The sequence below is a fragment of the Oreochromis aureus genome, linkage group 15 (assembly GCF_013358895.1).
Source record: "Oreochromis aureus strain Israel breed Guangdong linkage group 15, ZZ_aureus, whole genome shotgun sequence".
Taxonomy (NCBI): Eukaryota; Metazoa; Chordata; class Actinopteri; order Cichliformes; family Cichlidae; genus Oreochromis; species Oreochromis aureus.
In genome coordinates, this window is record NC_052956.1 from 3,839,024 (window position 1) to 3,862,810 (window position 23,787).

Genomic DNA, 23,787 nt, shown 5'->3' on the forward strand with positions numbered 1-23,787 from the left:
CATTGAGTGATGCCACTGACTAACCTAATCAGTGGCATGCAGTCTGTTGACATCACATTTTTGGATTGCCTCAGAACGCTGAGAACCCTGGCTTAGTAGGTACTAAAATACCTGGTAGAGGTATTTTAATGGTTGAGCCATTCCCAGTTGACCCGAGTAAGTAATAGTGGAAAAGGGCTATAAGTGTCCCATACAATATTTTTTCTACTCTTGGGTCTGTATGATGTCAGTGAGGAGGGATATCCTTCATTTGTTCAGCTCCATCTCTGAGCACAGAAACTCCACCATGTGATTTTCAAATCTTTTGTTTGCAAGAAAGAGCCCACTAGAAGAAAGGTGGCTTAAAATCAGGAAGAGAGGTACAGCGCTTGCTTCCGACATTGGATAAACTGACTTAAAATATGTCTGTGGTTGTGTGTGTCTTCTCCCTAGGTAAGATTTGACAATGTGGGTGGTCTTAGTAATCACATACAGTCACTAAAGGAAATGGTGGTATTCCCTCTGCTGTATCCTGAGATCTTTGAGAAGTTCAAGATTCAGCCTCCCAGGTGAGAACTTATTGCAAGAATGTAAGGTTATTCAGTTCCAATTTATGCTGTGTTTTCTAGGGAAAAAAATGGGATCGTTACTTTAATGATGACATTATATTTATGCCTTTTGTGCACGATAAAAGAAGTGTAAGCACTATTTGAAGTTGGTTAAGGGAGCATAAAATTGAGTTATCCCAACAATTTACAGCTTGAAGTACTATTAACATCAAATATTGATCAACCACAGGGTGAGAATTTCCTTTATGTAGTCATTTTAGAGATGAATCTTAAAAAGTGGTGAGCTGTAATTATCACATAAACTAAGGTCCTATTCTCTCCCTGTTCTTTTTTAGGGGGTGTTTGTTCTATGGCCCACCAGGCACAGGAAAGACCCTGGTTGCGCGGGCTCTTGCCAATGAGTGCAGTCATGGTGACAGGAAGGTTTCCTTCTTCATGAGGAAAGGAGCCGACTGCCTCAGCAAGTGGGTTGGTGAATCAGAACGGCAGCTACGCCTGCTCTTTGACCAGGTAAACCACTGCAACAGCACTCTGATGAGGTGGAAGACATTTTTTGGCCAATAATCCATGTAAACAGTTGTTTCTGATGGCATGTTTTCAGTTCTTCTAGTACTTTCTAGTTAAGCACAGGTAAAGCTAAGGAGTTTAATCATTTTGGGTGAGTTAAGTAAGCTTGACTTTGGTATTGTGTATGCTTTTGACCAGGCTTACCTTATGAGGCCATCCATAATTTTCTTTGATGAGATTGATGGTTTGGCTCCTGTTCGCTCCAGCAAGCAAGACCAGATACACAGGTAAGGCCAATGCGATTGTGACTGTCATTTTCAAAGATGCACAGCTGCTTTGTATAAATGTAAAATGCCTAACCTATACTACACTGCTGCACATTAGCAGCAGTGGCATGTCTCTGCATGTGCAGTTCCAAACTGCTGCTGCTGTCTTTTTAACTACCAATAGGTGGCACAGTTTTGCTAAAACTATAGGTTCTAAACTGCTTGCAATGTAGCTCCAATTGTAAATTAAATTTGTTGGATATGTATTTTCCTGCTTGTCATCAACAGAATTGAGTTTCATTTGAGCCTTGGTCACAGTAGTAGTGGAAATCAGGAGACCTTCACTTCTGATTTAAACCACTGAATCTGAACTGTGCGTGGGTTAAGAGGCCTTTTTCGTAAACACAGCTTGAAGTTGAGCCTTGCTTAAACAATTGCCGGCTAGAAAATTAAATATTTGTAACTGTGAAGAGTGCCATTTAAACCACAGTTTATTCCAAAACGTGAAGAGTGTGTATGCTCTCCTTTTTCATCCATGGTGCCATGCTTTAGTCAACAGAGAACAAGCACAGTTGCTCTTTGCACCACACTTTTTTATTCAGTATGGCTGTTTAATGGACCAAATCTTTGTACCATTTGCAAAAATAAAGCCTTGTTAATTTAGGTTGTACCAACTCATGACCCGTGTCAATATTGATTCAAACAGTATTTGGCTCTCGTGTGAAGGTGTGCGTTTGCGTAATATGTTTTAGAGCCATGCATGTACAAAATTGATTTTGTTGTTTTATAACTGTCTGGCAGTTTTTGTAATTGCTTCCTTTTCTCTGTGCAGTTCTATTGTGTCAACTTTGCTGGCCTTGATGGACGGCTTGGACAGTCGAGGGGAGATAGTGGTCATTGGTGCTACAAACAGACTTGACTCTATCGACCCGGCACTCAGGAGGCCTGGACGCTTTGACCGGGAGTTTCTGTTCAGCCTGCCCGATAAGAAGGTGAGAAACATCAATACTGTATACAGTGGAAGTGTGTGCACAGTTGTTTCAGTGACACCCAGCTGGAGATCGAAAATAATGCAAACATAATTAGTCTCTTACTCATAAGTCCTGAGACAAAATTGGTACACACAGCCCTCTGGCTATTAAATATCTCCTCTGTTTTTTTTCCTCTTCATCCTCAGTGTTTGATGTTTTGAGTTAAGCATGTGGCAAAGCAGATGCTCATTAGCTTTCTAGAAAATTAAAATTCAGTCTCAGAAGTTTAATTTTTTTTCCATACGTAATTGCTTTGTTTAGCTCTTAGAGGGCGGGAAGCATAAAACAATGTTGTGTGTGAGTAAAAGTGACAGTGAATCAGATGACCAGAACAGTGCAGGTGACTCCTCCCCATCGAGTCTGTCTAATGGGTCGCCGTGCATCGTTTGTCCACACAGTAGGATCACTGGTAATCAAAGGCTAATCTGCAAGCCAGTGGTGGCTTCTCACCAGTCGTAAGCTCTGAATGATTAGAGGGTGGGAAAAAAACACTCTCTCTTATGCAAAAGCGAGTCTTTTTACATGTTTTAGTTCTGCTATGTTCCGGTATTGCCCAGCTAGACAGCTTCATGAAATCCATCTCAATGATTGAATGGAAAGGTAGATATGATGAAACATGATGAAAACTCTTGCACTTTATTCACGATAAAAACCACTTTGTTCTCATTGCCCGATCATCAAAGTGGAGTCCTGTGGAGATGTTGCAGTGAATTGTAGGGCGTAGCTTTGGCAAACGTTTCAGCTGAACTCATTCACGCACTTGGCACTGTTTTGATCTTTCTCATTATGTTGTCAGTTCTAGATAGGGTGAAGGATGCTTACATTTAATAGGTGTAATTTTGGTGTGTTTTTCTGGGTTTCTTACCTCATGTTTTTGCTCCTTGTTTTTTATTTATCTGGGTTTTTTCCCCTATTCACTACTCTCTCTTCAGGCCAGAAAGCACATTTTGGAGATCCACACACGGGACTGGAATCCCAAATTGTCTGAGCCATTTTTAGATGAACTTGCAGAAAAATGTGTCGGTAAGAGTGATGTTTAAGTATAAAACATTATGCTAATTTTGAAAGTGAGTGCAGTGTGTAGCTTTACTTTAAAGCTCCCGGTGTTTGGGTAGAACAATAAAAGACATTGAAAAATTTTCACCATGAAGTGGCAGCAGCTCATGGTGGCTGTGCCAAAAGAGCCAGCGTAAAACCCTAATTAGGAAAACAAATGATTCACTAAGCTTTGTTGTTGTCTTTCTTCCAGGCTACTGCGGTGCTGACATCAAAGCACTTTGCACAGAGGCAGCCTTGATGGCGTTGCGCCGCCGCTATCCCCAGATCTATGGCAGCAGCGTCAAACTGAAGCTGGACGTCGCCTCTATCGTCCTGGGGCCTGGTGACTTCAGCAAAGCAATGAGGACAATTGTCCCAGCCTCCCAGAGGGCTTTGGCTCCCCCAGGCCGAGCCTTGTCCCCAACCCTCAGGCCCCTGCTGGCCACTTCTTTCTCCTTGGTGCTGAAAGCTCTGCTCCGAGTCTTCCCCCATGCTCAGTGTACTGACAGGGACAACACACACGGTAGGCATCTGGAACCCAGGCACCTATGGTTTCAATTCTATCATGTCTTTTCCTTTTCTTGCTGCTGGTTCTTTAGTTTCTTCCACTGTGACTCTTGCTCTTATCTCTCTTGCCACCTGTCTCTCTTGTTAGTTTGTTTTTCCTGTTGGCACTTTGTAGTATTTGATTATCTCTATCTCGTTCCCCAACCTTATTACCAAAGTGCTTTGTATCACCCTCACACAGTGAACATAGAATCTGTAGTGAAACATCTCCCCTGTGTATGCAGAAGTGATGGCACAGAGATTGGATAACTAGTCATCCTGTGAGCACTTCAATAACTCAACTCCCACTCCAGTCAACAGAAGACTGTTTACAGCAGATTAGGCTCGATGCAACACTCGACCAGTTGGAGATTGCTTGTAGGAATCATACTTCTAAAAGCCATTAACGACATGAAAATCCCATGGCGGTGTATGATGTTAAATGGCCTAAACATCTCTACCTAATAAGCAGATTTGCTTTTTTTTTTTTTTTTAAATTTAATTTCCTTGTTGAATTTTCCTCATTAATATCAGCAGCACTGCTACTTTCAGGATTAAACTTTTCAGAAACAAGTTTTTATGTACCCGTTTGCCATCAGTACACTGACTAAAGCCAGGAAAAGTGAGTAGCCACATGTGTACATGACCAATGTTCCTCACAGTGCTAGGCGGTGACAATCATCTGCTAGAAGAGGACCTGTATAGCGACGATGACAATGAGGACGGCTCTGCTTCCATTTATGAAGTCCAGCCTGCTGCATCCCCAAAGAGTCAGCTCACCTCTTCTGCAATGCACAGACCCTTCCTCCATTTCTCCTCGTGAGTTCACCAAAGATGGCTTTTATGGGAACTTTTTACAAACTTGTGCACAGGTGCTTACGTGTCATAACCAACACATGGAATGAATGTTGTGTCAGAAAAAACTTGTTTATCACACGGCGGCATTTAAAACCTATTCAGATAAAGAAACTTCACAGACTGTTCTACAGAACTGCATTTTCTAACGCTGAAATTACAATAACTTTGTACAAACAAGTGCTATCAGTCCCCCTTTTTAGCCATTTAATTTGTGCTACGATAGCTCCAGTGAGCCTTGAAATACTGCTATCTGCTTAGACGAAGGCAACCTCTAAGGCAACAAATATACAGTTGCTCAGTTGCTCCACTGGGAGTATTTATTAACAATCCTCAGCTGTAGAGTCAAAGGGGCTAGATCATAGGAGAGGATGAAAGAGGAAACAGGTGATAAGACGACTCACAAACCAGAATTGCTATTGCAGCTTCTATTCAGAAATGTAGACGGGCAAAGGAAATAAACTGATCAAGTACTTGGCCTTTGACTTTCCGTTAACTTGAACCATTTGATAAACACATTAAGCACTTATCAAGCTTCTTGCTTTCAAGCTGTATAAAATTTGCTCGCACTGTGTGTTAGATGCACATAGGAAAAGCCCCTGAAGGCATGTCAAGATTTGTAGATTAATGGCACCTACTGGATTGAATGCAGGCAAAGCCATGCTTAAGTGGCTTATTGGCGTTGTTATCAAACGGCTGTGCTGCAGTAGGACAGATTTTGTCAGAACTGTGTTTCAAAAACATGTGTCCTCGAGGTTGAGTACAGATAACAATTACTGCAGAAGTAGAACTCATGTAAAACTGAGATAAGGGAGGAGTCCCAGTCATTTTTGCCTTGCTAAGCCATCAAGTAAAATGCAGAGTAGGATTACTAAGATTGTGTTATTACACAAACCTTGAAAACAACAATAAGCTGCTGCAAGCGTTGCCTTGTGCGTGCACATGTGCACATGTAATGTGTTCACAGCTGGATGTTTGCAAAACCATACTGAATTCCTGTTGTTTTTCCTCTGACCACTCCTCTTCACGTGTGGCTTATTTTTCTGCATCACTTGTGTGTGGGATTGCTTTTACACCAAATGCAAAAGATTCATTGCAATTAAAAGCAACCCTTACAGACTCAGACTAAAATCAGCTGTAGCTTTTACAGCGAGTGCACAAAAGTAAAAAGAGAACAATAGGGCTTCTGCTGTGATGAGGCTTTTTAAATGACTGGAGGACTGTTGTACTGCACTCATATAGTGATAGATGATACACTAACTGTGAACTCCCATCTGCCTCTAGCTCTGCCCTCCAACAGCCCACAGCATACCGGCCTCGTCTGCTCCTGGCAGGGGCCCCGAGCTCAGGACAGAGTTCCCACTTGGCCCCTGCCTTGCTGCACCACCTGGACAAGCTACCAGTACACCGCCTGGACTTGCCCACTCTCTACTCCGTCAGCGCCAAGACGCCAGAGGAGTCCTGTGCTCAGGTAAAGCGCAAACACATACCGATGCACTGAGAAGGTGCAGACATGTATTTATTTAACTGAAGTTGTTTTACTGTGAGAACAAAAATTTGGAGACAGTAGGCAACCTGCTGGCTTCTACAACCTTTATTTCCATTTCTTCAGATTTAGAAAACATTGTTTGCTTGTCCCTTTTCCCTGTAGGTATTCCGCGAGGCCCGCCGGAGCGTGCCCAGTGTAGTATACATGCCACATATCTCAGAGTGGTGGGACACAGTAAGTGATACTGTGAAGAGCACCTTCCTCACCCTGCTGCAGGATGTGCCCTCTTTCTGCCCTGTCCTTGTCCTCGCCACAGCTGAAACTCACTACTCAAAGCTGTCAGATGAGGTAGGAACGCACACACAAACACCTGAGCTGACATTATGAGATTTTCCTGGAGGCTTGCACCCCCCTTTTTTTTTCTTTCATTATATGGAAGAGAAGATTGCTAACCCAGTGTCCTTTTTATATGGTGTTGGAGGTTAATGCATGATTTGTTTTGTTTTTTTTTTTCTTTGCTAAGCTGTAATGCTTGTGCAAACAGGGCGTCACAGTAAAATGTCATCTGCTCCCACAGTTTTTATCTACTTTGGCTCTGTCCCCCGCTGACCGCCACACCTCACCCAACCCTTCAGAGCAGTCAGCTGAGGGGAAACAGTGAAACCCTAATCATCAGTCATAATCACTATCGTAACAATCCCCCCTCCTGCAGTCTCCCCACCTCCCCACCCCCTCATCAGGCTTGTTTTTTTGGGGTTACCTTGTTCATCCAGAGATATGGAAAACAAAAAGCAAAACAAAATAAACATTGTTGATAAAATTAAGGCAACAGAGCCTGCAAAGAATGAAAGACTGGTTCATTTAAAAATTAAAAAATTGTCATTATTTTCATTTTAGAACTCCACTCATTGTGTTTGTTTATTTTGGATTTAAGTCTGTCCCATAGTCAGGGGCATGTAGGATTTTTTTATTTTATTTAATAAAACAAAATTAAAATAATTGTTATATATTGGATATTCTCTGTGGAAAAATGGAAAGCTGATAAACTTATCAGCTTTCTAATCGATTCTGTTGGCTGAAGCTATGCTGGCATTTGCGGTCATGCTACTTTCTCTCCTCTTTGGTGTGTGTGTGTGTGTGTGTGTGTGTGTGTGTGTGTGTGTGTGTGTGTGTGTGTGTGTGTGTGTGTGCCCTCGGAGCAGTGGCAAGACTTTTGAACTGATGTTGACAGCAACTTAGTGCTTTACTGTAGGCTAAGCTTTCCAACAATTAAACCACCCAAAGCCAAACATAGTTAGACATTGACCCAAACATCTCACGATCAAGCCCAAATATCTTTTTATTTCAAACAAAAAACGGACCAGATCTAAATCTGGCAGCACTGACGTTCTATTGCTGATGACACAGAGACTTTGCCAACCAATGACTGATGAGGGAAAAAAAAAATACCAAAAAGCCAACAGGGAGTCCTTAGTCCCACCCAAGCATTCAAGGGAAAATGCTGCAGTTTAGAGCAGTCTGAAAAACCAAATAATCAAGCTTTGTACCCCACACTGTGCCCCAGTCTGCACCGTTTTCTGACTGTAAATGAACATTTAGACTATATGTGTGATGATTAATGGTTGACCGACAGATGAATATTGTTGCTTAACACTTGCGGCTTTATTTACTCTGAGAAAATACTTGATAGCTTGACAGTGCTGACCACTGACATTTTCACTGCTGGAAATTAAATGAGCCCTCATTCTCAGCTGTAGCAACCTTAATGGATTGACTTTTCTTTAAATGATGTGAAGATTGATTTCCTTGAAATATGCTACACTGGAAGTGACATTTCCACTAAGCACTTAAGATAAGCTTTAGTTTGTAGGTGTGTTTTAGCACACCAATTTTGAACACACACATATATATATCTATATATATCTATATATGTATGTATGTATGTGTGTGTGTGTGTGTGTGTGTGTGTGTGTGTGTGTGTATATATATATATATATATATATATATATATATATATATATATATATATATATATATATATATATATATATACACACACACACACACACACACACACACACACACACACACACACACACACACACACACACACACACACACACACATATATAGTACATATGGGGTACATATATATGTATATATGAATACATGAATAAATCCATGTTATGGTGTAACCAGTGACATAAATTGACTGAAAGATTATATATATGATAACCAGGTTTTAAGATTCTAATAGTTTTCAGATTGCCCTGAGATGACCCTAAATGGTGGTTAAAGGCAGACTAAATATAAGAAATCAGAAAGTGTTTGAAGGTAAAGTTGCACTGCTTATATCTACAGCCTTTCTTTTAAATCCTGCAGTGGGAACATAACGAGTACATGAGTTGGTTCCACTGATTGGGAGTATTGTTCAGGCTATTTAAAAGCTTGTTTCATTTACTAATTAGACCTATTTGCTGGATTTGTTTGCTTTATCAATCATTTTTAGGCATGGACATGCCGCAATCTATGGCACTTTAAGTGATTTGGCTATCTCTGAGAGTGTTGTTTCTCTCTCTGGCACGGAGAACACAGTGACAGCTGCTGTCTCAGCTCCAAGCCTCAGCAGGGAATGGGTAGGATCCCTCCCCAGCCAAAACTGACACTGCAGGCTTGGGTCCAACTACATAACTTCCCTCCCTCCCTTAACAGTCGTTCAGCCTGCTAAGATTGACTCCCTTTTCTATAAAAGTAGAAGGAAAATTTGCTCCAGGTTCAAAGTGTTTTTCACGTTGAACCTGGAGAAGCGAGTGGAGGGATGGTGGCATCCCTCAATATCTTGGCTAAGTTGTAACACCTTTGCTGTGTCTTTGATGCATTGCTACACTGTTCAAGTGCACAATAACTGTATCAACAGCCTGTAGAGTGTGAATTTTATCCACTGCTGATTGACCATAAAAGCATGATTAATAATGCATTGGTAATCTGGTTGCAGTGCCAAGGAGCAATAAATACAATGTAGTAACACTTATGTCTTGTGAGATGGATGATGAGGCGTAGTGATGTTTGCACAGTGCGTCCTTCAGCCAAACTTGAGTTGCAGCGGTTTTGCTGTTCACACTTGAGGTTGGGCTGTAAAGGCTAGTGTTGGGTGATACGCCGCAATAACACAGTTACTGATAAGACATTGAAAGTGAACAGCAAATCTGGCCTGCTGCTTCACATTTGCACAACTGAGGCATCACTGTGGAAAGAGGGTTTCAGATGTCTGACACTGACCTCTTCAATGGTTTCTAAATGCACACTGGCTCTTTTGTGTCATGCACTATGTATGTCTCCAAAAGCAAAATCATCACTGACCATTGTTCCTCAGTTCATGCTAAATGTTCACTTATCAAAGCACAACAGTGTGTGCACTGGCAGAATGAATTGTCACTTCCTATTCATCTATTTTCTTCTGCTTTTCTGGGACTGGGTCACAGTGGCAGCAGGCTAAATAAAGTAAGCCTGCAGAGCCTCTCTCTCATCCATATCGTCCAGCCCTTTTTGGTGATGGCTAAAATTTAATCCCTTTGGCATGTCCTTCCAGTTATTTGTGCAGCTGCCTCTACTGACTCGTTTCAGAGCAATGGAGCCTCGATTCTTCTCGGAGCTCCTTCAGGATGTGTGAGCTCCTCGCTCTCTTGCTTTTTCAGTAACTACACAAAACTCATACCAAGCTCGAGAGAGAGAGTTCATAGGTGAGATTCAGAATGCAGTCCAGTGAATGAAAAGCTTCTGCTGATGCAACACATTCACGGTCCATTTTATCACCATCTGAGCTTCAGTGTTCCAGATATCCATTACTCTTGCAGATTTCTCACTTTTATTCCTGAGTTGCCTTGTAGTAGGTAGGGATTTGGGAATTTGATTCAGGTTAGCCTGCATGAATGTGATTTTACTAAATAAAACCTTTAATGCATTGGAGATGGAGATAAGTGGCTCTATAACCATGAAGTGAAAGAACGGTGATAATGGAAACCTACGTGTCTCTTGCACACATACGCAAACTGTGGTTCAATTTATAGGTTTGCAAACATTTATTTTCCAGCTGCAAACTTTGAAAGTTCTTGTGGAAACCAGCTCAAAATCTTTACAACCCTAATCTGAGTTTATAGAGAATAGGTGTCCACTTTTATTTTACAGTCTCTCTAGCCAGTAGGCATTCCCCAATTTCTTTATACTTTCCACCCTCCCTTCCTTTTTAAACATTCATCTGTCTACACATTACTGCTCTCTCTCCTGGTGTTAATACACCTGCAGCCTTTATCATAATAAAAATACTGTGAATCATTACCTGCTGTGTGCTACGTGCACGATCTCTTTCTGGCTCTCCTACTGTTTTTACTCAGTTTCTCCTTTTTTAACCTCTTCTGAGGGGAGAGCAAGCAATTCAGAGAGTGTGTGAAAGAAAGACACCAGATAGCGGTGCAGAGCGAGCAGACATGCCACAGCTAAGGGTGAGGATCGATGTGAATGACAAATAGCGGGGGAATTATAAAGAGTAAAGTCGGCGCTTCGTCAGCAGCGGGGCATCCTGTTGGAACTGGTGTTCAGCTCCATCACAGAACTAACTTGGGATACAGCATCCATGTAAATGTACACATTGGCAGGTCATATGATCTTCTGCGTATGACCTGCTGAGGACCACAGATGCAAATGAGCCTAAGCTAACTCGACATTTATGTTAATATTGTACATGCTACCTTTTCAAATAAAATGAATTAATAATGGGAATAATAATGATGCTCTTACTTTGAGGTCTTTTGACTGCAAGCGTGCATTGTTTGTGATGATGAAAAGTTCTGTTTCAGGCTAAGCATTAGGCTGTCAGGGAATGAGGTCATCTCGTTATCAGGCTTTAAAGTTTGTTTTGTTTTCCATTTTTTTTAATACTTACAGTTTAGTCAGTCCTTCTGAATTATACAGGTTGAAACATCAGAACTGAAGTAACAATGCAGTATACTGGACATAAAATAGAACCAAGCAGACCAAATTTAGAGTCTTTAATTGTTGTAAATTTGGATGAAACATTGTTATTGAATCCTGCAGGCTTTGACAGTCTGAGAGGAAAAAATACAAACAAACAACCATTAAAAGAAAACGCATCAAATCAGACCATGTAAGTCATCCATTAGAGGGTCTCACGTTCAGCACAGTTTTTTCCATTTCTGTTGTTTTCCATTAAGAAAATTGACTTCAGTTGAATTGAATTCAATCCAATATGAACAGTTTTTATCCATTAAAATCCACCGCAGTGCCTTTTTTTTGTTTTCAAAGCACTGCTGAGCTGTGCACATTCACTGAAGACATCATCTGTAATACTTGATACATGAATTATATTTAGTAGAGTTGTGGTTGAGAATTTATCAAACACCTTTTAGTAACATTAGTGTTTATCAACCCATTGTTTTAACACCTCAAATTCACTCTGATTTGCAGTTTTTGACAGTTACTCAGACTGTTTTATAAGATGAGAATTTCCCCACAAGAAAACGGCCGTGTGTTTAAGGCGATGCATTGTCTGCAAACCTTGGACAGCTGGCTGTGTATCAGTTGGATTCTATTAGAAATAACAAGTCCCATTTTCTTTTTACCACTTTGGTTTGCAATTTGGACTTAAATATTTTCCACGTTCATTAAGTCCTGTGCTTAGTTTCTGCTGTGCTATTTTGTGCGTTAGTTTAATGTAGCGACAGATGAAAAGAGGAGTCACATCAACGTCATAATTATTATTTATCATTGGCTTCTGTGTTAACAAAAATGTACATAACAAGCTTCAGTGGAAGCAGTTAGTTTGTGCACCTGGTATCAAACTGAAATTAAATTGGCTCAAAGTGGAATATTTTCACATCTCATGAATTCTACTTGGAACAAAAATGAATGAAACAACTGCCTTATAGTGCGCCATGAAAAAGGGCACCTTAGAATAGACATACTAAGTATACCGGCCTGGCAAAGGTTTGACATTGTGTTCTGTTGGTGAGCTTTTTTTCAGAAACACCCTTATTTCTTTTCTTTTTTTCCCTGTTTTTTTAACTCCTTTTTCTTTTTTTTAAAATACAGGTGAGAAGTATATTCCAGAGGACCTATGGGGAAGTAGTTGCACTGTCCCCTCCAGGAGAAGAGGAAATACGGCACTTCTTCTCTGACCTCCTGTTGGTTCAAGCAGCCAGGCCTCCACCACGCCTCAGGAATGCAGGTATCTATTTATGCATACATGAGTAGATAGCATAATGACTCATTTCTTCTGTCAGTGCTAGAGGGCAGTGTTGGCTGGTGTTGACTGCTTGTATTATTCCCTCTCTAGCTCTGGTTTCAGTTTGTTCAACACTCCTTTTATTTTGGATTAAGTGTAGACTGGAGGAGCAAATGTTATTTGATTGGTATGTTAAAAACGGTCCTCATGTGTGCGCGTTTGTCTACGTGTGTCCCTAATTCATATTCGCAGATCAAAGCTTTGTTTGACATGTTCAGAATTGGTTTAATTTCACCTCAGCAAAAATATGTACAGATGTTAAGGTAATTAGGGTGGTGCACACAAAAATGTAAGATTGGCCCAGTGTGAAACCTGTGAATCCTGGACATTTCTATTTCTCAGCCACATCAAAATCAGGCCACAGCACCCCTCAATCACATCCCCATCCACCAGTACAATTACCCCCTGCTATTTCCCTACTGCTCAATCTCCGTGTTCCCAAAGTCTACTGTTCCAGTTCAATATGAGAATGCTGTCCACCGGGGCTTTCAAATGGAAATGGTGTCCAGCATTCATCTTTCGATTCCTGATTGATGCAAACCAGGGGGGTCCCCTGCTGTACTCGCTCTGTGCTCTTCAGGGGCTCTTGCCTCTCTAAGACAGCAGTCTGATTTCCCGCAGAGAGGCCAGTAGAAAAGCACGGAGAGGAATTGCTGTGAGAGGGCCCAGCTGCGATTAACCATAATTAGAATCAGGAGTTGGATTGCTGCTGCTGAGTGAAGCGCCCTTAGGTGCTGTAGAGGCCTCCTAACGATATCGGCTGATGCCTTGGGCAAGTATTGGTACCTCTAGAGACGAAGGGCGAAGATCTGCTGGCCTTGCTTTATCGCTTCGCCACTGGCCAAAGGCTGTTCCTAGGTGTATTTCAAAACCAGGGGAGTTTTTTTTTTCTTTTTTCTTTTTTTTTCTTTTGGCTGAATAATTAAATCCTAAATCTAGGGATGCACCTTCACTGCTTTTGACATTTATTACTGTTTTTCTTTGGAACAATAATTGTTTTACTGTTTAAATGTCCAAAGAGCGTATGATAAAGATAGACGGCTCCAATGAGCTATGAAACTGTTATTTATTGATTTTTTTCCCCCCAACAATTTCTTTGTTTTGATGGTGTAAAATCAGTAAGAAGCAGGAAAAAGTAACACCTAATTAAAAAAAAATGTCATTGGTCAGACAGTTATTTTTGTCTCAGCGTATACTTACTTAAAACATGTTCTACTTCACTGGACTAAGTTTGTTTGTTGTTTGCAATGGTGCTAAAAGGAAAAGGTGTCTGACTTGTAAACCAAAGGATTTTGCTTAGCAGCATTACTTGTGCTGATAGTTGAGCCAAATCCTTTGTGCTTTGTTGCTAAGCTATAGACACTCACGGTTCTTAAATGTGTTAGATGGGTTTTTTTGTCTTGCTGGATGGATGGAAGCAGTGTGAAAACTTTATATACGTAATGCACTTTTCTTGCTTTTCGTCCTCAAACAGACAAGTGTGAAGAGGTTCTGCCAGTGGCGGAGGCTCCAGGCCCGAGAGTCCTTTCAGCAGAGGAACAGCGTCGCCTGGCTGAACAGGAGGAGAACACATTACGGGAGCTCAGGCTCTTTCTCAGGGACGTGACCAAGCGCCTGGCCACTGACAAACGTTTTAACATCTTCAGCAAGCCAGTTGACATTGAAGAGGTAAAGTGGAATTGATTTGTGGAGGAACTGACGCCAGCTTTGTCAAACTGTGAATGAGATCACAAACTGGGTGTTTATGTTTCAGGTGTCAGACTACCTGGAGGTGATTAGGCAGCCCATGGACCTATCCACTGTCATGACAAAGATTGACACCCACCAGTACTTGACAGCCAAGGACTTCTTGGTGGACATTGACCTCATCTGCAGTAATGCTTTAGAATACAATCCTGACAAGGACCCTGGAGGTGAGGAGAAGTAGTTGGGCTTGATTATGAATCCACGTACATAAATACAATCTCACCAGCAGGCTGTCACAAATGTAAAATAAAAAATTAACAAACAAAAAAACGGATAAATAGTCTGTTATTACCAAGGTAGGCTGAGTATATCAGTTCTATCTCATAATTAACTCACAGATCTTACTTTGATATCAAGCTTTCTATACACCCCTTGGTAGGGAAGCAAATTAGAAAATTTTCCCAAAAGTTGTATAATTATTTAATCCCCAGCTCATTTGTGATATCATCCCTAAAACTGGCACAATATCTATAGAAAACTCCCAGTGTCCAATTTCCCTTGATGTTATATCAACATATCCAAATAAATATGAGCCTGTGTATCTCTAGTCATCGCTGTGTTCCATTAGACCACCACTGGTGAGTAAAAAGTAATTAGATGTAATACTTAATGACTTAAAAGGAGAGCTTCCAGGCGGTAAAATTACTTAAATATGGTTTTCTCTAACTTGGAAATTCAAATGCAGTACATACGGCCCCCCATGAAAATAGCATTTCCACAGTGTACTTCATGCTCTGTAGCTGTGGAAGGCTGCATATGCATTAAAATTTAATTTGTCTCCTTTCTTGCAGTTTGAACTGAATTTTACCCCGTCCGCACTTCCATCTCAGCACCTTTTCTAGTCTTAGAATGAGCTTTATAAGGATTGGTGGAAAACACATGTAAACATAAATACATTTCATTTGCTATACCTTACACATATGTCTGAATTTTGCATGACAGGAAATGTTCTGGGGTGAATGGGTTCATTTAAGTTCATTTAGCTTCATGTAGTGCCAGTTCACAACCGCAACACAGCCTCCTCAAGGTGATGTGTTTTATGCAGAATTTACAATTAATATAATATAGCAGTTAGCATTAATATAATATATTATTATATAATTATATTATTATATAATATTGTTGCACCAAATGATTCAAATCTGACATAATGTTTACTGAAGGCAGCATGTGGCAGGCCTGCGTTAAAACATTCACTTAAAATTACTGTTTTAATTCATGCCTTGTGTGTTTAGCTGCCTCGGCACCCTTGCTAGAATATAGCTGCCCGATACTAATGGGAAGCAATTCTCTGCCCAAATGAATAAATCATATCTCTGTCTTTGCAGGCGAGGGCCTGGGTCATTTGTTGGAATGCAGGGCCTACAAATGATACACTAAAGGGAAAAAAAAATGCAATTAGGCAATTTAATAAAGAAGACTAACGAAGCATCTTGCCTGCTCACCTTGTGCTTGGCCCAGGGAATATGGCCCAGACCCTGCACAATTATGCTGCTTGGGAAGTTCTCCACCAGCTCTCATAGTGCTTGGGAAAGAACCTCATTATCCCTCTGTGGTCGGTTTCTCCTTGTCCTTCACACTGAGTTTAGCGTAAAGTCCTCCACGTACAGTCATGTTGATTTAGTTGCTTTATACCTCCCCACCTGGCTAAATAATTTGTGTAAAAATTGGGATATCTCTGTGCTCCACAGTACGACTCAGTGTTAGAAATACGTTTTAGCTGCTTGGGGGAAATGGCAATAACAACCCTTTAACTATAAAGGAACGCTAAAGCAACAGAGTTGCATGTCAGTCCGTCCTTGCCAGTTTTAGATGGGGAGGTTAGGCAGAGTCCATAAAGTTGCTGATGAGCTCTTGGCGTCCCACCTGGCCTTTGACACTTGTTCCACTGACAGGCATTTTTTGCCCTTATAATGCACTTGCGTGAGCATACTGTGAGACGTGCTCTGTCAGTAGAAAAACACACACACATACACCCAAATTGCCTCCATTGCAATTAAGCAGCGATCCTCCAATTAGACAAGGGAAGCTGGCAGATTGTGACCTCTGTGCCACTCTATGCCTGAACTCTTCTCCCACTGCCTGCTGTAATGAGAGACGGCCTGTTTACAGAGACTATGCTTTTAGCCTGCTTCTGCAGCTCTGCCTTTATTTTCCCTCCATGGTTGCAGAAGCAGGGGGAAAGGAGGATTTAATGATGCTGTGGCACATCTAAAGGGAACAAGGCCTGGAAGTTATAAAGGTGTAAGGACTGTGAGAGATAATGAGTGTGCATTTTAAAAATATTTCTCTTTTTATGTGCAGTATATATGGTTGTGTTTGCATATAATGCACCCAACTTTGTCTTAAATGTTTGAAGTAGTGGCATTCCTGCTTTCATGTCTGCAGTTCTGCCCACTAACATTTCTCACCAAAGCCAGCTCTATTCTTTCGTTGGTACTGTGAGAAAATTCTACACTCCCCTTTCTCACAGATACAGTGGAATGGGTTAGGCTTTCTATTGACTCGTTGCCTTGCCTGCTCGTTAGGGTATGGAGAGCATGCTTTCATGATGGGAGGCAAATGAATATTTAAAATGCCATAACAGAGATTTTGGTAGATGTCTGCACTATGTTCTCAGCATGTCTCTGAACATATGGCACATGAATGCAGACCTATACAGAAAGCCGTGGTTTGTGTGTTTCTTCATTTCTGTTGTTTTGTCGTCTCCTCCCTTCTCAGACAAGGTGATCAGGCACAGGGCGTGCAGTTTAAAGGACACAGCCCATGCCATATTCGCTGCCGAGCTGGACCCTGAGTTTGATCGCATGTGTGAAGAGATTAAGGAGGCACGCAGGAAGAGGGGTAAGAACGTCATTTAAATGGAGAAGTGGGGGGGTCGCTGCAGATCCAAACATCCTAAATTAGCTGCTTATAAAAAAGAAGGAGACAGTTTTTCCAGGGTGATCATTTTAATAACTCTTACTTGTTAAACATCCAGTATTTTGTTAGAAGTGTTTTGCTGCTTTTCATTATATTGTTGTGTCAGCTGACTAATGATGACACTTAAAAGTACAATTTGTTTATCTGAATATATAAATATTTTGGGAAAATATTCAGGCTCAGCTCAATAATGAACTCAAGCCAGTTAATGTTAGCTGTGTGGTTCCCAGCCTGTCTGCTTTTTTTTCCCCCCTCTCATCTTGAAAGTCTTTGATAGATTCTTTCAGAGAATAGAAATTTGCTTTTAGGAAGAAAATCTGTAGGGTAGCCCAGCAGTACTTGATGGAGCAGTCAGTTTTTAGTGCAGAGTATGTGGCACAAAAAGGAGTGGCGCCTCAGGCTCCAGTGTTTCAGACAGTACCTTCTGTGCTAGCTGTCTGCCTGACGCTCCATATTTGTACGCTCACCAAACAGCCCCAAGCAGTGCTGGGTGGACGGAGGGTAAATCTAAATTAGGCTTATGCACATAGAAGCACACAGGCAACGCAGTAATATGATGTGTTTTATGTATGCTGTCAAACACTGAGCACAAATCTGTATAATCTTGTTTAAATATTCCGATTGCTTTACATTCCCACATGGGAGTTAACATTAATTAACAACATTTTGTACAAAGAGCACAGCACACTTGTTACATTCCTCTTAGTAATGTAAACCAGGACCAGATTGGGCTACAAATCGTATCTGTGTGGGCATATGCCGACAAAAAAAACAGGATGTGTTCAGTCCTTGCACTGACTTTTTTAGAAATGGACACAAAACTGCTCTTGAAGCTGAGGTTATCTTCCATCTTTGCCTCTCAAAGTGATGCGACTGCCAGGGAACTGCACAAGAAGACCAAATTTCTCATATAAAACATAATCTGCAGTATGCACAGAGGTCTTATTGACATCAGCCACAGAGGCCTAACAGTTTTCTTGTCAAGCAAAAAAAAAAAAAGCCAATTTTCAGAAGTCACCCTGTTTCTTTTGATTTCCTCTTTTAGCAACTAAAAGCACAGGATGCTAAATGAATATTGCAGGAGCAGAAGTCAATTGCCTGAGAGGAGGAATACAGCAGTGTAAATATTTAATCTTCCAGTCAAGGTCCTGCTATAAAGCTATCAATTAGCCCAGCACTGCATGATGTCCAGCTGCAGCGGCATTCAAAACTCACAGTGCGTCCGGGGGTGGGTGAGGGTTCCTCCCCCGTGACAAGATGAAAGGAGTTGTGATAAATTTGGCTAAAACCTTAAATATCGCTGGATGTTAGAGTTGAAATGTCTCATTTTCAGGGGCTTGCATGTCTCTACACTTCCAGTTCTGTTTTTCATTCCTGTCATACTCGAGCTCCGAGTGAAACATAACCATTGCAAATTATATCTTTGTAGTTTTAATATTAATGTCTGTGCTGAGTGACACACAGTTGTACTTCACTCGGCATATCACAACCCTTTGGTCATCTTTGTGTGTCACATCACATTTTTATCAATGTCTGCCAACGTACCTTCATAGCCTTTTGGTGTTTTATTCTCACATACACGCTGACACAATATACTGCCAGCAGCGTGTTTCAGAAGTGCTTTTCATGTTTACACACACCGAACTGCACACACACACAAAGCACAAAGAGTATTGTCCATTGTCGGTAACTGATCCTCTGTGGGCACCGCAGACCTTCTGACGCCGGCTCAGCTGTCAGCAGTTCCGGGTGCTGGTGCAACCAGGAAGCACCACAGTGTGGGAGAGGAGCAACCCAGGAGCAGCACTCAGGGTGATGCCACTGAGAAACATTGCACCACTAGTGAGTATTTATGCAATCTTTTAGACCACACACATACCCACAACGGGGTGGAAGATGAGCTCAACAGGCTGATCATGCACACGCTTGCCTTATAGTGTCAAGCAAATGCAGAAAAAACTCAGATTCTCTCCAAATACTGCGAGCCTTTCTGCTTGACTCACATTCGCTCAAAACTTTTGACTCTCCCAAACACAGCAGCCAGCAGCTGTGTCGTACTGCAACAGAATACCAGATGTATGTGATTCTCAACACACACACACACCAACCACACACCTGGCTCCTCACACACACGCATACATTTCTCAGCAGTGGAGAAGCAACACAGTGAGCAGCCTCATTAGCAAGGCTGCTCTCTTCTAACCATTCAGAACATGACCACACCACAGAGCAATTACATGCCCACCTGTGGCAAACGGCAGGTGCCTAAAGGTGAAGGGAGGGCCGGGAATGGATGGGGGGCAGACTAATGAGGCTGTTACCTTTTTACAAATCAAAGGTAAGCAGATTATGCAAGTAATCTGAAAAGATGTTCTCGAGCATTTACCTGGATAGGGTAAAGGAAGACTGAGATGCTAGCCAAAGGGTCTTCCGCAGCCATGAGATCAACAGAAAATGAAAAATTTAAAGATCACCGTTGAGACCCTCGCTTCTTTATAAAACTACATCATTACATAATGATGGTTAATTATGTGAGATGATCAAGTTTAATGACTGAAGCGGTAAAAGCTATTTAAAATGCTCTGTTGTGGCTTTTTTGTGTGCCTGTGTAGTGCCCCAGTCCAACACTAGGTGGTGCTTGTCTCTCATGAGAGTTTACCTAAAGGAACCCCTACTGTGTGAGTAAACCATGTGTTCTCTGAGGGAGATGGTGCCCTCTTGAGAGAGGAGGGCATCTTTTTTGAAAGGCAAACATCGGAGAACTCAAGCTCATTGCAACTCATCAGGTTCTGTTAAGGCCAAGAGTAACAGTTTGATAGTATGGAGGTAATATGTGCAGACTAATTTTCACCTAAACAGCAGTTCAGGGTTAACTAATGAAGCTTTGGTAGAAGACTTTAACATCACACTCCAACACAGTCCTGTTTCTACTCCTTTTTTTCTTCCAATGTAGCACTGGAGAAGTGGAAACAAATATATGTTATATTAGCCAGACTATTCATATTTTATATAATCTCCAATCTTGCTGCCTGTTGTATTGCATCACATGATATTATGCAAGTGTATTTAGTTAATTGTTATTTGCAATCAACTTATATTTGCAATATTTTTCAGTAATATAATCTGTAAATAATCCAAACAAATCAGTGACAAAGTGAAAGAAGGGTCTAATTTATTAATCTGCACAGACCTTTTTTTTTCTTCTTTGTTTGATAACAGGTGACAGCCAGCTGTATGTGCTACCTTTAGCTGCAGTCTTTATCTATGAAGCTAAATGTCACAGATACTAACCAGCAATTTAAAAGCTCTTGGGAGAGTCGTTATCAGCCTCCACCAGAGACTTAATTAATTAGGCTAACTCAGGTGATTAATTGGTGACATTGGCAGCCAGTTCTCACCTGGTGCACCTCAGCAAGGCAGCTATTAGGCTAATTGAACCGGTTACGTGTCAAGATATGACAAAGCCACATAACAAAGGAATGGTACATCAGCTGGAAGAGATGCCAGAGCTGAAGAATCGTTCCTGAAATTGCACCCACTTCAGCCAGGTCATTCTGGGGTTGTTACCTTTCCCATGTTCTTCTGTGGAAGGGAAGGGCAGGACACTTGAAGGTCAAAGTTATCCTAGATCATTACCTTCCGGGGAGAGAGCCTATCTGGAGCTCTTTGGGCATCTGCAGCTCTATAGGGCTTTTATCTGGGCCACCACTCTCCCTCTCCTTCCATCCCTCTTTTCTGTTTGCCTGAAGCTGAGAATTGCCCATGACAGTCAGATATAACAGAGTGGTAGCAGGGATGCAATGCACTATTTGAAAGCATGGAGAAAGTTGCGTGGAAGGCTTTTTGAAAGGCTAGCGGTATTTCTGATTCAGGTGTTAAAAGCAGTTTGGGTAGATAAGCCGAGTTGTTGAGAATGTAGATGGTGGGCGGGCAGCTGCTGCTGCTACCAGCCCTCTCAGGGTTAGCAAGATGGGAGACCTTGCTGCTGTTAATGCACAAGGAAATGTGAAGGGCGATGGGGTTTCCATTAGAATCCATGGGTAGCTTTGTGATAGTTTCTCTGCTCCCCTCTCCTGGCCCTTCTTTCCTCACCCTCCCCCTTCTCCTGCCACCCCCTCCCAGGAGAAAAACCAAGGCCCATTACCTGGCCCAAAGGCTGGGTTCATTCATAGTGCATCACCACCAGCATTGGGTTCATGTGGAGTGCCTTCCTTTCATTCATAATTTAGCCCCATGTTTTCCTGATTCACTGATGACTGTTTTACAAGCTAAATCAGCAGGGTTTCTTTCTGTGACCATCAGAAGACAGCTGTTGATTAATTGCTTTACTGAACTGCAGTTTTTGATTATTCTCTCTTGCTTTGTCTCAAGTGGCCGGCTACATTTTCACTTTGGCAAAGACTAAACTCGGTCTGTTTTGTTGGCACGGTTCACCAGTGCTTTTCTTTTGCTACTTATGAAGATTGTCCTATTCAACTGTTCAACTGTTTGTGGAAGACGAGAGTAATGATGCAGATGCTGCATAATGTGTCCTCCGCGTCACTCAATGGCACGCCCAAGGCAACAGCCACCCGGCTGCATTCATGGAGATGGAACACTGCTGCGCCTTGCCTCCCCAAGCCTGGTATCACAATAAACAGGCAGATCCTCTCTCCATTGCCAATGTCAATCCATCATAAGACCTTGATGGGGTATTTTAAAGTCACAATAAACACTCCTTTTACCTCAGGCTGAAGTAGTCACTGCATAAAAGGATGGCCTGGATTTTGGCTCAAAGGGACAGCAGGCACGCAGCTTGTGATTTGCTGTGATGGTTGCAGCGCACAAGGAAATAGGTTAATAGAAGGGCACTCTCTTTCATTTATAAACACAAAGCAGAGAATTTGGTTAACTTGATTTTCTCATCTGTGCCTTTCATATTTACATGGACCCACTAAATGAAGTTTTACCTTGAAGTCAGCGTGCCGAAGAAATGTTGAATCTGCAGCAGCTGCAAAGCGTTTGTTGTCTTTGTAGCTTTTATACAGCTCTGTTCTACAGGTGCTGCATGTAACCTAACGTTTCAGTTAAATGGAATATGGACGTACAATTAGCCAGTTTAGATTTCAGTCCAATCATCTCATTTAGTTTCCTCCATTTGCTAATTTTTTCTTAAGTACTTTAATAAGTTCCTTTATTTGATTTGATGTTATGGTTCAAAGTTGAAAAAAAGTAATAATGGCACTTGCCTGTTTAAGAGGCTGCCGTGTTTGCCAAATGAACTTGAAAATCAAAGACACAGTGTCCAAAGTTTTAAATACCAGAACACAACTCTGTGGAAAGGTTTTAAGCACTCAGACTAAAGTTTAGATGCTTTTGAAAATAATGCTTTAAGTAGCTTTCATTTGTCATTACCTTCATACACATGGAGAAAAAAAGCGACTATTTTGTGTAAGCCTTCATGACATTCAAAACAGCACCAGTTCTCAGGTGCACACATGAACAGCTTTTGATAGTTCGCTTCAAACATGCCTAATTTCTTCTGTGGTTTTAGGCTGTCTCTGTTGTCTCTTCCCAGTGGGGGACCTGCCATTCCGTGCAGGACTTTTCTTGTCGCTGAATATGGTTCTTTATCATTACCTGTATATTTGGAGTTGTTATCTTGTTGAACGAAGTTAGGACCTGTCAGTTGCCTGCCTAACGATGTCTCATGAGAAGAATTAAACACCCTAAGGACCAAAACTTGTCATAAAATAAGGTTTTGTTTTGGGGTTTTTTGCAGTTATGTAATACATTCTTGTATTCAATTATCTAGATATTTCTTCATGATAGTTGTTGATCAAATATAGTAAATTGCACATTTCAGTTTACATTACATGTACTGCAAACCCTTGTAAACGCCATCTGGTACAGACCAGAGGTGATGAATCATCTTGTTGTGTGGATTTAATATTTCCTCAGCTTCTCAAGGGTCCAAATGAGAACATGCTGGTGGCCAGCAGCAGAAAACAAAGCACCTTGCCTAAAGCTGAGGTGATGATGTTATTATTAGTTATTAGAACTGGACACTGATTCTCCTCAAGCCACTTCTTGGCTACCAAGCAGAAGCAATCTTGAGCTGCACACTCTGACACCCTGTGGCAGTCACTAATAAAATCCGTGCAAAGCCCCGAGCATAAGCTGCCATTTTGTGGGCACAGATGCCTCTTGGATCATTGTGGCACCAAGCGTGAAATGAATGTAAAATTATCTGTGATGCCTCTTGCTTCAATTTATTGTTTTGGGGTGCAGATGAGCTGACATCAGTGTCAGCTTATCTGCACTAGTTAATGTCTTTGAAGATTCATTCTGCGTATGTGGATCTTTCCACTCCCAACGTATCTCCGTGCATTGCTGTTGCCACATGCTAAGTGTGCACAATTTACAGGGTTGTGTGATGAGGCTCTTCACAGGATTTTAATGTCTGTTTTTTATTTCTGTGCCATGCAGATAACCATATATATTATTTTAAACCGCTTACATTTCTGTCTGAAAGAAATGAGCCTGGAGAGTTGCACTAGAA

At 41.5% G+C, this 23,787-nt stretch overlaps 1 protein-coding gene across 2 annotated transcripts in view; it reads left to right on the forward strand.

Annotated features, from left to right (window-relative positions):
• atad2b (ATPase family AAA domain containing 2B) overlaps positions 1-23,787 on the forward strand; it is an 83,160-nt gene that overhangs the window by 19,413 nt on the left and 39,960 nt on the right. For both annotated transcript variants that reach the window (XM_039598653.1, XM_039598652.1), the window contains 14 exons: positions 433-548; positions 884-1,058; positions 1,254-1,342; positions 2,154-2,313; positions 3,285-3,375; positions 3,602-3,913; positions 4,599-4,755; positions 6,076-6,262; positions 6,443-6,628; positions 12,386-12,521; positions 14,053-14,246; positions 14,332-14,491; positions 17,046-17,168; positions 18,960-19,088. In XM_039598653.1, coding sequence (XP_039454587.1) covers positions 433-548; positions 884-1,058; positions 1,254-1,342; positions 2,154-2,313; positions 3,285-3,375; positions 3,602-3,913; positions 4,599-4,755; positions 6,076-6,262; positions 6,443-6,628; positions 12,386-12,521; positions 14,053-14,246; positions 14,332-14,491; positions 17,046-17,168; positions 18,960-19,088 — 2,215 coding nt within the window. The remainder of the gene's footprint in view (positions 1-432; positions 549-883; positions 1,059-1,253; positions 1,343-2,153; positions 2,314-3,284; positions 3,376-3,601; positions 3,914-4,598; positions 4,756-6,075; positions 6,263-6,442; positions 6,629-12,385; positions 12,522-14,052; positions 14,247-14,331; positions 14,492-17,045; positions 17,169-18,959; positions 19,089-23,787) is intronic.